General features: G+C 49.4%; 1 protein-coding gene across 2 annotated transcripts in view; it reads right to left on the bottom strand.

The window, feature by feature from the left end:
• LOC143359774 (protein gustavus-like) overlaps positions 1–13,781 on the bottom strand; it is a 263,051-nt gene that overhangs the window by 142,064 nt on the left and 107,206 nt on the right. The window contains exon 1 of one of the 2 annotated variants that reach the window (XM_076797994.1): positions 4,579–6,150. The exons of the other annotated variant lie outside the window; for it this stretch is intronic. Coding sequence (XP_076654109.1) covers positions 4,579–5,012 — 434 coding nt within the window. The 5' untranslated portion in view covers positions 5,013–6,150. Of the gene's footprint in view, positions 1–4,578; positions 6,151–13,781 lie in introns of those variants that run through there. 2 annotated transcript variants of the gene reach the window in all.

The following is a 13,781-nucleotide window of genomic DNA, read 5'->3' as shown; positions in this document are numbered from 1 at the left end:
AACGGTTTACAAAACGATCGCGGTCGCGATCGACCGGCGAGCAAAGCGGAACGATTGTCCGCGGGGAGAAACCTGACTCCGGGAGCTGCCGTTTTAACCGTAATCGCGATTTCGGAGAGAGCCGGTCTGCCATAGGTTCGCGGCGACCAGAATAATTTGCCGAAAATATTCGACTCGTCGCCAAAATTCCTCTTCCACATAAGGAGATCATGGAAGTCTGCGAGACCGCCTGAAATAGTCTCTTGCACCACACTAGTTAAATCGGTCTTCGAGAGAAGCATAATCTGTGGACCTGCTTGAAATAGTCTCTGTCGCGCAGTTCCATCTATGTATAGGAAACGCAGCGTCTTGTCCGACCAGGACGAACCTATTCTACTGCGCGCACAGCAGGGCGTTCGCCAGCAGCATCATACGCGTACGGGAACTTTTTCTAGTTGAAATACTGTATTGTAAACAGCAAATTGTTAGTGCACAGTTGTCCGCAGTGTTATTAGACACGTCCAAGCATACATACCGATCTATCACTATGATTCACCACTTGTTAGATCAGCACTTTCTGACGCAGCTGCTAGAAACAGGTGTCGAACAGGATTATAGATACGACTTCCTCTATCAATTTCAATTCTCTTATCTTCTATTAAAGTATTCACTCTTTCAGACAGGATGCTCTAACCGAAGGAAGTCTCATCTAGACATTCTCTTCACTTTCAACAATATTGTAATCGTTTCAACGCCTCTTTCAGATAAGACAGTATTTCACACAAGTATAGCCATGGGAGAGTGTATCCAGCCATTTGCCAACGTTACGAGGCCTCGAAAAGCGGTTCTAATACAACAATCACGCAAGTAAAGCGCAAGAGACGACATAATGTAGCCGTGCACTTAAAACCTAGAGCGGTATCTTGGTCGCAACGAAGATCGCAGGGCCCCGGATCCGAGGGCGTGTGGGCGCACAGGCTGATAACTTGAAAGAAAAATCCCGCGGTTCATTCCTCCGCGTTCGAGTCGGCAATGAGGGTCGAGTGGTCGCAGCAAAGGTACATTAAGACTCGGGAATCTCCGCTTTCATACGCGAGGCCGATATCGCGTTAGTTTTCCTCTGTCCCTTTTATTCACCGTTTATCCAGATAAAGCGTCGTTTGCTTTAAGAGGGCGATAACGACCACGTAGGTACCTAACCACGGACAGCAACGGGGATCGATAACGGCAGCCGGCTTTCGTGAACGCTGCAATTTCAGCTGCGACGATAGCGGCCGACCCTTTTTCCCGTGGCACACGAGAACGCGTCCCTGAAAAATTAGAATTTCCTGTGGCGCTCGTGCCTCTCGCCTAACCTCGCCTAACCTCGGCCCGCCAACCGGTGCACACACCTCAGAATTTACGCTGCCGCGGAACGCCGCGCCGGGCCCTCATGAATCCCCGTAATGGCCGCGGTTTGCTTAGATCCCGAGATAAAAATGTATCTAATCGGCCGCCGGTATAACTCCTCAGCCCGTAATAGAAGACCTCCGAACCTAGGACGATCCTCCCGAACATTTTCTGGCCTCGAGCATCCTCCGGGAGGCCACTCGAAAGGGCGAAGGCCGGCCCCGAATGAAAGTGATCGGCGTTAGGATCGTTCGCCAGCCAGAATTGTCACGGGCGATTATCACACGTAATTTACACGTTGCGTGACGTCGAGCTGATTCGCTTTATGATTAATAGTCGCGTTTATTGAAATTTTTCTTTTTCAATCAAAGGGGTTGACATAGCCTCCCGTAGACCGCGGCTTTTATGCATCACAAAAATGGATAGGTCAAACGTAACACCGTAAAGACAGTCGAAGAATTGCAAATAATGTGACATTATTTATTGGAATTATTGAAAGAGGAAATGCATTGTAATTTCACCTCTGTTTCCTAGAATTTTTATTTTGCAAAGATGGGACACTAGATTTTTCACTTTCTAGTACACAGAATTTTCTAGATATTTCAAAGACCGGCTCCAAGGGGTCGCGTGCAAAGTTCGAGGTTCAGGTCGCAACCGGCGGGAACGCGACCTTTCGAAGGAATCTTCCCTGCGCTTTCCGAAAGGAAATTGCGAGCTAGGAGTATCGACGACAGGAACGGCTGAAATATGTATCGTCGCAGTTACGAAACAATGTAATTTCTCTTTTCATCGGCCGTCGAGCGAGCGAACGGTCCGAGACACGGCGGAGCGTCGAGCCATTACGCATTCAGAAAAGAAAAGTCGAGGAATCGGCAGGTGCCTGTCGACACGCGGCGTTAATTGAATATTCCCCTGTCGACTCGGCACGGCCAACGCTTAATACGGTTGACAAATTGTCGGGCTCTGCGTGCGACGCGGAGTCCGACCCGGGTTGCGCTCGTTCATTTTTAACGAAGAAGTAACGAGTTCGTCGACGAGCACGGGGACGACGAGAGCCTCTCGGGCCCCCTTGCATTTTTCATCGCGCCGATGGCGAGGAATCGCGCACGCCGGTTCGATTACGCGAGGGTGAATCACGGGGGAGCGACGATCGAAGATACAAATCGTCCCCGAGACCTCAGACCGCGGAAAATCACCGCTCTCGTCGCAGGACATCGTCTCGCTCGGTTCTAAAGTTGAAACGATCGGCAATAACACCCGGGAAACGCGGCAAGTTCGAGCACCTTTATCCGGGGACTCGAGTTCTTTCGGCGGTTCCGCGCGAGTGTAAAAACTCGAGAAGAAATCGCTGATGGCTCGCAGCTTCGGGAGCTTTTAAGCCGCTCGCTCGTGCCAGCTCAGCTGTCGGGAACGCGTTCCAACGGTCAGCGGAATCCCGGTTCTCCCGATTTTTCTGCGCCCCGTAGATCGTGCACAACCGGAACTGCGTTTCCTCAGCTGGGAGCTTGCATGTTGACACCGTTGTTCGTGACCCCTTTCTTCGGGAGTTTAAATATTTTGCATTTTTGAATGCAGGAAACATTTGTGTCTTGAGAATTGAATTGGCTCGCGTAGTCAAGGGATTGGCAGAAGTTGGCAATAATAACTAGAAACTAGATGTAACAAAAATTTGGAAATGCGAAATATAAAGGGGACAGCCGTAAGCTAGTAGCGAGAGCAAGCTACGGAAACGAAAAATGTGGTACGTGTAGTTCACAAATAGGTATAATAAAACATCTATCGAGAGTCTACTTTCTGTCGAAAGAGAGCAATAAAGAAGAAAAGAGCAGGCTATCCGCTGTTATGTTAAACGACTACGAAATATATCATTCCGAGTCAAATATCATTCCGGTAAAAATTCGAGGCCACGGCGTCCGAGAAACGATATTCGGGGTTCGCGAAGCGTATTCAGTAGTAGTTTACGGGTCGGAGATCACGGAGACGATCCATTCGATTAATATTCCGATAGGATCGCGGCTGTCGGGGACGGATCACTCCACTTCTCGAGTCCGGTTGGAAAGAAACTGTTCCCGCGGAGTTCAGTGTCCGTGACAGCGGGGGATCTTAGCTGAGACGAAGAAATCTGTCGGCAGTGCTGCGAGCGAGCGCAGCAGGCGTCGTCGACTTTGGTTTTTTGGCTTGTTGGAAACGTTGTGGCACGAAAGCGACGAATTTTCGTGCACGTTGCAATCCATGGAAAAGTGATGCTTGAGAATTAAGATACAGATTGTACGTCTCGGCAGATTAAAAAATCAAGACGTCGGGTTACCGGATGTGTCAGCCGTGGATGGCTGTTTTAGAAAACACTGGCCAAAATCGTAAACTGTATGGTAATCGGGGTCTCGGCTCCGCCATCGTGCCAACACCTGTTCGGTTTCGAATTTCGTGCGACAAGGTGACGACGAAATGTTTCTACTCCGCTGTCACCGGCGGACAAGGGTGTGCCAGCGTCGTGGGGTTTGGCAACGTGCTGGCGTCGCTGGTCGGAGGGTCCGAGGAAGAGACTGGGAACGTGTCTGTAATCGCGTGGTTCTGTTCTCCCTCAGAACTATTTTGCATGCGAGACGATTCGAGCCCGACAAGTTGTCCAACTTAATCCTTCCAGGTCCTCGGGAGATCTCAAAAACGCAGAACTAACACAAACATTCTCGTTTAATCCCTGTAGGCTCTCAAAAGATCCCACGTCGTTTGGTCCGATATTTACAAAGTTGGACAATTACGTGGACTAAATTGTAATTTTCACACGGAAAGGAATTTGACAGGGGTAGCAGAAAAATGAATAAAACGTGGTTAATATCGTGTTAGAATCCTGTATACACATTATGTGTGTAAAACCGTGCCGTGTAAAAATAAAACCAAGTCGGTTGTTCTTAATTGGTAATCATCGATGCTCTGCGAAAGAACAAGACTCCAACGTAGGAAGATTTTGATGTAATCTGTGGCTTTAATAGTTTGATCAGCCACTGTAATCCTGCCCCCATAAACAGGATATCCGAACCAGAAGCCGTAGTAACTGGACAAAGGACAGTCCGCGAAGGTTGAAAGGAAATATCCAAAGTTCCTGGGGACGCCGATGAAATATCCGCGGGCAGGCGACGGGGGGTATTGTTAGAGGGAATACTCGCTGGTCAAAGGGGATGCTTGGGGCCGATGCAACTATTCGTGGCTCACCTTGTTTCCATACCAGGCCCCGCGGCGAGGTCCCCTTGCTGCAGACTACAGCCGTACGGCGAAGGATACCTGGCGGTGTTTGGAAAGGGTGCAGCAGGGTGTCGTCTCGGTGTTCCCGATTGTTGGAAGTGTCTTCGGCGTCGTTGCCGATGGTGTTGATAGTGATGATGATGGTGGTGATGGTGCTGCCGGTTCTGGTGATGCTGTATGGGCACCTGTACCCTGTGTACGGCGTTCGGCACCCGCCAGCAGAGCACATACGGGATCCCGAAGTCGGGCTTGAGCTGCACCAGCGGCAGCAACCGGTACTCGACCCCACGTGGATGATGAAGGGACACCGATCGGCAGTTGTCCTCGCTGGACCCGTGCGCCAGTAGACGACCCTCTCCGCGGAGGACGTTGTAGTCGCGCCAGCAAAGGTCACGGGGTAACATGTCACGAGGACATCCCTGCCAACCACGAACTACCGGCTCCCGATGCGTCTGGTCATCTCGGCGGCCCTCGTCACCGAACACCCAGAGACACGCACACCTGCCGCTGCCCGTGTATGCCCGCCAACGGACTCGTTCCTCCTCGAGTTGGAGAACAACTCAGCCCTGTTCACTCGCGAACAACGGACAACAACGCGGGCCTCTCCGAAAGAGAGGGAGAGAGAGAGAGAGAGAGAGAGAGCGCACGCCGCGGACAACGATCCTTCAGAGGATTCACCAACCATCCACTTCTCGGCGCGTGTTTGTCCTGATCCGAGTCCTCGCCGGCGAGAGAGGCTCTCGATGTGACCAATCGATCAGGCGACGAACCACCGCCCGAAAACGCGCACTCGACAGCCAAACCCGGTCCTGTTCAAACACCGCTTCCGGTTTCGCAGGAGACGCACGATCATGGGAGAACGGAGCCGGCGCGACGCGGATTCTTCTGGTCCACGGTGATCCCGAACGGAAAGATGCTGGAGAACAACACCATCGCGACAAGCGGAAGCTTCCTCGAGCGAGCGGCAACCGAGTTTCACTGGTTACAGCCAGATATCTCGGAGAGAGACACCCTAGTCGCGACACTCCCTTTCGCCGTGCGACACTAAGACCTTGGCATCGACTTGCTCGCCCAGCGGTGCCGAGCGGCCGAGAGCGAACCGACCGACGAACCCAACGAACGAACGGACGTGGAACGAAAGCCGGGAGAGGAAGGAACGCACAGCCCCCGAGGAGGATCCGCGGCTCGGCGCGCCACGAATTTCAAACTGGGCTGCGCGCGCGCAACTAGCGCCGTTTCCACACCGTGTTCTCGCATGGCCAGGGGAAGGCGAGGCTGCGCGCAAAAAGAAACGCCGGACAACGGACACGCCGGGCGAACCGTCTCCGTCGGCGACCCGCTCGCTCGCTCACCCGCGAATCCCGTCGCGAATACGCTTTTTCGCACTCGACCCGCGACTAATCTGCGGTTACATTCCAGTCCGGTAACGTAGTCATCATTTGAAATTTATTGCCTAAATACCGGCAGTCCTACGTCACTTTTTTAGATTTGTGGTGGCGATATCACCACGTACGCCAATGCATACATTTCTTCTAAGAATTTCTCTTTCCTTTCCAACCCTGTTACGCTATTATTCTCTATTTCCTGTCTGCTAGTCGCACATTTGGTGACCAGCGAATTTCCGAATTTCCAATGCATCCTTGAGAACGTCGCCAGAGTTCTGGTTTTCGTTAGTCTCGGTCCTTCGCCTACCTCTTAGCTTTCTCTGTTTATGACTCTTTTCCGCTGTCCCTATCGCTGTCACTGTCTTCTCAAGTTTTCCTTTTCTATTCTCTTTTTTTTTCTCTCCTATCGTTTCGCCTTTTCTAACTCCGCCGCGTTTAAGAATGCAACGAGAGTCGCCAGTTGATTGTAAGCCTCCGAGACTACAACACCAGCACTGCACTGACATTCGCGCTTGCCGACATTGTTAATAAACGAAGTGAGGACAATCTCTATTATTTTATACCATCTTATCCAGTTCAGATTCATACGGATTTACCCCACTGTCGCTATCCCACTCTCAATTCTTCTGGAAAACTTTTCTAACGTTTTTCTTGACGGAATTATAATAATATAATTCCTGTATAATTTTTGAGTAATCAACCCCTTGCACTAGAACATCGAGCCAGACGAAATATGTGTGTTATTGATTCCCTAGAAATCAAAATAAAATTCTACTTTGTCTAATTCGTGTACTTTGTGTATCCACCGACTAAATAGAAACTCGTTTCTCTAAGAAATTAGGGACGACAAAGAAATTCGAATCTCTGTCACCGTAAAACAAATCGTAGTGCGAGGAGTTAACTTACGGTTCGAGGCACAAACGTATGCGTTGACGAATAACTCTTGGAGATGTGATTTTCCAAGGATTTCAACTATGAAAGAAGAAGTTTCCATCTTCCATTGGTCAAATCATAAAATTATATCTTTGCAACTTGAAGAATTCTAGCCTGCTCCCATCGACATACGCCGAAAGAGTAAAACAAAAGCTCGATGAAATACGAGAGAGGTGCATACGGGTTAGCGCACGCGTTTCTGTATCATTTCAAGAATTTACACGTACCACCGGTGTACCATAAATATCCCCGGCCTGGTAAATACATTCTTCAGAGCATATTCAACTTGCGCCGAGTGTCTACACCGGCGTTTCGAAGCATCGATAAACACGTCGGCCGGGGCAACCATCGACGTCGTGTATCGTCTCCAATTAAACTACAAGAAGTAAAACCAACCCGGCTTGAAAATCAAAACTCTCCGCTCTGGATCATAAGACAGATCCTCCGCTCGGTGCACAGCGGGCTCCGATAAACTATTGAAGCGAGAGATATTCGGACCCCGTCGACTCAGCATAGTAATCCGTGGAACGTTTTTCCGAGGCGATAGGGATCGTGTTAGGCCAGAAATATGAAGCAACGTTCCGCAGGAGTAAGGCCAATTTACTGTTTCCTTGGCCCGGCCTGTTCGCAGTCAGTCTCGGTTACAGCCCATTTAGCAACGTCTAAATGTCAGCGGAGAGATCGCGGCGGCCTGCTAATATCTTCGACTACAGCGAGGAGAGGGGGGCGGTTGTTGAAAACTTTCTGGTCATCCTCGTGACTACGGTAATTGCGGGAGCAACCGGGGATCCGTGGTCCCCGGTTAGGTTCGCGTTCCCCTTTTTGCCCCGCCGATGTTCCTCTTCCTCGGCGAACTCCGGGGCGCTGTTGCTGAATCTGCTGCTGCTCCTCGAGACTGGCAAAACAGGCTCCTCGCGTCCTTTCCTCGGCGAGAGAGGCTCCGGCTCGGCGACGCGCCGATGGATTCCGCGATAATTTTCAATCGACCGGCGCCGATACGCGTTTGGGCGTGTCGTGTTCGCGGTAGCCAGGGGCCCCGCTTAATGAGCGAACGCGAGAACCTGCCGCGGAATTTCAATCGGCGATTCCGGCGTTATCTCGAGCCAGGGACACACGACGCGCGGGCCGCACCTGCCGCGCGGCGGAAATTTCACCCGAAGCCTCGCCAGGGAAACGAACATGGTCGCGTGGGTCGTTTACACCTGCCCCCCCTGATACACCGCGCCCCTCTAGGCAATAGCTGCGCACAGGTGCCGTCACGAATCGCTGGACATCGTGACTAGTTTATAGCGACGCGATTTACGAGCGTGTCTACGGACAGCGACGTTGACGCGACGTCACACACGCGGATTCTATCACCGATCCGCGGCTCGGATTACACGAATTTCATTCGGTCAAGGTTTACGAAGGTTTTCTCCATAACTCTTTCGTCCCTAACGCCGGCTGACATCCGTGAAACAATCTGTGTACACGAACGTCGGTTATAGTGGTCGTGCAGAAAACAATCCACCTCCATGGCGGTCAAGTTTGCCATTAGCGAGTTTTATTATTTGTAACGACTATCGGGGAATTTGAACGGGCATCAGGATGGCGATCGTTCGAATTTGTTCTTAGACGCGAAAATTATTTACGACTCGACCTAGTATTTACCGTAGGTGGTTCATGAAACGTCTGTGTGTAATAAAATCACAGTCCGATCAGGAGATATCTGTGCATAATGCACCGTCCATTCGTTTATGGGACATCTATGTGTTGTACCCTGACAATTGGTTTATGAGACATCTATGTGTAAATGTCCTGACAATTGGTTTACGAGACGTCTATGTGTAAACGTCCTGACATTTGGTTTATGACACGTCCACTCGTAATGTCCTGACAACTGATTCATGTGACATTTTATGTGTGATATTCTGACAGGCTTTAAGACTTGGATTACGGTCGAAAACGTGTTTATTTCATATGCTTAAGATTAACGATTTAATCAGTTGCATGTTTCCGATCGAGGTTCAGGACAGTGTTCTGATTTCATTTCGAGACATCTCATTTGCAGACACTTCGACGTTATATCGCCACATGGACTGTCTAGTCAACAACCTGAGAAGTCTGACAACGTCAAAGAAACTTCGCTTATCGCTGAAATTTATTATTCTTTTTTTAGATCCTGTGAAACCCAATGAAACGTAAAAGCTTTAAAAGAACATACCACACAACAAAGATTCATTTTTAAAGGGACAAAGTATCACTCACACGTGGTCGCCATGACAGTCAGTCAGTCATCCCACTCCGTTTTCACAGAATGACCTTGTTACCATCGCAGGATTATTCTACGACAATGTGTGTAAATAATTAGCTTCGGAACTGGAAAGATTCATTTCTAAAAAAAATTTAGTCAAGATTTTGACACTTTTTTCGCCAGTGTACGACGAAGAAAGCTCTTCGAGACGCTCCCTAATTCATGAAACCGAGCGAACAAGGAGTCCGAGATGAAAGGTCGAGCGATGGAAGGAGCGTTATCCTGAAGAGGATGCCTCGACCTTCATCTTTCATCGATCGCGTCTCGTCCCGGTGCCGTAGAACGTCGAGCACGCTCCCCTTCTCCCGTTTATTATTGACAGCGAGTGCTCGGCGCTCGGGAGCGGCGCGTAATCACTTGTTACAACAAGATACTAATTGGTAACGAGCAACGATCGCGGCAACCGATAGCGAGCCTGCTAGCGATCGTCTCGATCTTGCGAACAGCCTGTCGGTGTGTCGCAAGACGGCCAGAATCGAGAAGGAACGCGGGCAATTTTCAATTATGGTTATAGTAAAATCGAAGCAGCTCCGGGCAACCGTTAATTAGCGGCGGTGATTCTCGGTAAATAAATTTCCGCGTTCACTCTCGTCAACGGTCACGCCTCCCGGAGCCGTTCAATTCTCCGTGACGTTATCCTGAATGTTCAAGAAAAGTCATCGAATAGGAAGTGAATTTTTATGCGAAAGAAGAATTTCCTGCGTATGGCCAAAAACGGAAATCACCTGGGAATTTATTTATTTCTTTAGATGGAAATGATACTTTTAATCCCCTTACTGTTTTCATCTGTGTTACTCTTTCGCGACAAATGTTATGTCGACTATATTAGGATTGTGAATAATTTAACTGTGTACATAAGAGCAGATTAGTTTTTTCACTTTCCCTGAACAAGCGTTTTGAGGAACATGTGGTCGTCAATATTGTAAAAGAAAATTCTGGTTCGTGAAGGGTTTGAAGGACCTGCACGCCGCGTTGATGTTCCGAAGGCTAGGGTTGCGTGTACCGCCATGTTGTTCGCGCTGGCGTGTTAATTACCAGCGATCACCGGTTAACCCCGTTTCCCCCGTTACCCCGTGTGGAAAAGAAAAATCTTGGTGCGTTGGTCAAAGGCGAAAACCGGAACGAGACCGTCGATGCGGCTGAATATTGATAAGGGTGCCGGAGCAATATGACCGAGAACTTCCCGGACGGGCGCGCGGGCACGGCGAGCGTGTGCAGGCCCGCCATGGGGTTGGCGTGTGTCGGTTATGCGAGGAGGAGAGCGCGGAACATTATGGTATTACCGTCGTTGCCATAGAATTCTGGCGCACGTTTCTGAACCCCGGCTGCCGCCGCATGAGAACCGGGCGTTTGATCCTATCGCTTTGCGTTCGCGTTATCTAACGTATCGATATTTAACGAGTGGCTCTCAAAGGCATCGCGGGCTGCCATCGCGCCGCGCTCCCCTGAAACGATTTTCCCTTCGAACCGCTCCGCTAAGCCGTTCGTAATTAAAGGCAGAACAAGCGGCGTATCGGCGATTATCGTTCACGGCCCGTTAAAAAAAACCCGAGCGCTGCTTATCCTCGATTTTACCGCTAGAGCACACGAGCAGACCCGTGCGCGCGTACGATTTCCGCGGGCTATAGCGTCCGGGCTGAACCGCGTGTTCGCGAAAATCTCATTAGATCGCGTAACACCGGATCTCGTGTCGTTTGCAATTTGGTCCTCGAAATGGTCGAGAGCGGTTCGATGGAATTTTAAGAAGCCTGTGTTGTCACCTCTGTGACATTTCAATGCTCACTTTAATGTAAATCTTTGTTGAGTCATTTTCTAGGGACACGCATCTTCTCAACGTTCGACTGAGAATCATTCGAACTTCCATACTGCACGACATAGAAACTCCGTGCAAGTAGAAACGACTCGTTTTGATCAGCCAAGCGGAGTTGGGAAGACAGCGTTAGTTTATTGACACTAAAACAAGAAATATTTTCACTTTATTTCTATCACAAGGAATCTTCGAACATTTCCGCTACTTTAATTGTTCCGGAGTAAAGTACGAACACGAAAATTTGCGTAAAGATTCGCGGTTCAGCCATCAGTAATTGCCGTTCTTTATCACACCCCGAAAAAAAGGAATCACTGTGTAGGAACACAGTCCTTATCAGAAGACTGCGGGATTTTATGCTTTTATGACAAAAATGAGTAGGTGCAATTTTAAGCAGTAAAGAGATTTGAAAACTTTAAGAGTGAAGCGTTGCCACAGTCTGAATCCGGCTCGGAGTACCAAAGATGGAGCGTTGGTACAGAAGTAGCAACGAATATTTGAAATGAAAATGCGACCTTCGGAAACCAACAATAATATATATTTTCAAACTTAACAAGTACAGTTAACAGACAAGGTTCAGTATGTAAGAATGCGTGGTGTATGGTTCGAGAACCTTTCGAGATCTGGTTCTTGCTGTCGCGTTATGTTTTAAGTCAGCTCGGACTCTTTCAAAATTGGCTAATCTTAAATTGTATGGGGTGACTAAAAGGATTTCTATTGGTGAGAGGGTGGAGCATTTTGGACGTCGGAGTAGGAGCGCTTTGTTTAAACTATGACGAGGGTATGTAATTAATGAGGTGTTAAGAATATGGAAAACGATAAGGAACTAAACTATTTGTATAATAAGATTGCCCTCTCAATGGGCTCGCTCACGAGGAGTCTCGAACTGGTGTCCGGTGACGCCCAAAATCCTGGGACCGTCGCGTCACCACAAGTGTCTCGACCTATCGCAGCGGACCCTGTCTAAACACTCGTAAATCTCACGTTCGGTCTGCGCGAGACCGAACAAAGAGCATCAATGTCTTCGTTGTGAACATTATTGAAACACGAAAGGTACTTAGCTGTTACAGGTAGCAGTTGATGCAAACAATTTCTATTTCGCGTAAAGAAGCGTAGTCTACTTGTTACTAACACAAAGCTTGGCTGCTAGGACCTACAAGGGGCGTTTCTAATCGCGAGTCAAACTGGACCGAGTTTCGAGCAACAACGGGAGCCGGATAAAGGGTGTTTGAAGACGGATTCGATGGAACAGCGCACGAAACCGTAAAACGCGGTTAGTCAGCAAGTTGGTTGGATTCTTCGAACCTGTTCGGAACCCGCTGTACACGAGGTGACCAGAACATAGTTTCGTATTCGCCGGGGCTTGTGCCCACGGTGTTTGCGCGAGGTTTTACCGCGTCCGGACGCATGCTCTCCAATGTCAGACAAGAACGGCAGCCTGTTCGTAGGGGTATCACGTATCGGCGCAACGCGGAGCATGCAGATTTCTGCATCCCCGTCTTTGTTATTCGGCCGATACCAGCGTTGCAGGCACTGCGGGGACGACAGCAGCTGTTCGGAGACGGCAATTTCTTCCGTCGCTCCTGCCGCCTCGACCAGCCTCCCAGAATTACCAGAAATTTTCCGCGCAATTTCGCTGCTGCCTCCGACGGGGATGCTTTATCGGCGATGAGTCATAAGTAGACTGCGGATCCTTGTGCGAAATAAAAATTGTCTGGAATGTACGGAACACGAGTGGAGGGCCAATGTATTTCTTCTCGGAATAATTTTAATGAAATTCTGGTAACGTCGTCGCAGTTCCGTGTTCAATGCATTTATTTCCGTCGTAAATGCTTAAAATCCGGAGACTAATTATAGGTAATTGCGAGTCAGTCTAAAAATGAAACAGGTCAAAGTACTCGAAATTAACAGCTGATTTTGAACCACTTACGCTGGAATATCGAGTTACATGACGGAGTCTTCAGACGGAGTCTGCTGAATATGTACATACATAGGTAGTTTATTTCTGTCGCCCTCTTAGCAGTGTGGACTGATGTTTCATGACTTTTAAATGTAGTAATGTATAAAATATTCGTTTAATATTTTGAAGTGATTTAGAAAGTATGTAGTAGGTATACAGCAATGTCCTGTCGGAAGAACTTGTAAAAATTTTCAATTTTGTTTCGTTCTTGTCTCATGTTCATTTCACACCTCGTACTCAACAACAATGTACCGCGGACGATAATTGCTGAAGCAGAAATGGTTGAGATATCGCGGACGGTTCTTCGCTGCAGCGATTTCTGGGGGCCCAGCGCGCGGGGGTGGTGATAGAAAAACGAAAGGCGTAAGGGTTGGGCGATAAATGGTAGAGCGGGTGAAGTTCTGATCGCAGGGTGCCTTCGACGACGGCCCTGGCCGGCGGGTACGCGCACCCGCTCGTATACCCAAGGACGGGTTCGGCTCGTCGAAGCTACCCTCGCGCGACCATTGGCTCTGGGGGTCGCATGCGCGCCGCTTGGAAACCACCCCTATCGATCCGTCGGCTCCGTGTTTCCACCCCCGTGCGCCTCGCCCCGTGGCTCTGTCTCGGGCTGGCTCTCATCCCCTTTCGGCAAGGACATTCGCACGCAAGATCCACCCAGATACGAGGTGGATCTCCGACGACTGGTGTTCGGTTGCCGCGCCAACGCCACCGGCTCCTCTCTTTTCAGCTCTGGCTGCTGATTGTTTTTAGGTGTGCTCCCCGAAGAGAAAGAGAGAGAGAGAGAGAGAGAGA

The sequence above is a fragment of the Halictus rubicundus genome, chromosome 12, assembly GCF_050948215.1.
Source record: "Halictus rubicundus isolate RS-2024b chromosome 12, iyHalRubi1_principal, whole genome shotgun sequence".
Taxonomy (NCBI): Eukaryota; Metazoa; Arthropoda; class Insecta; order Hymenoptera; family Halictidae; genus Halictus; species Halictus rubicundus.
Note: the sequence above shows the minus strand (reverse complement) of the source record. Positions and strands in the feature narration are given on the sequence as shown.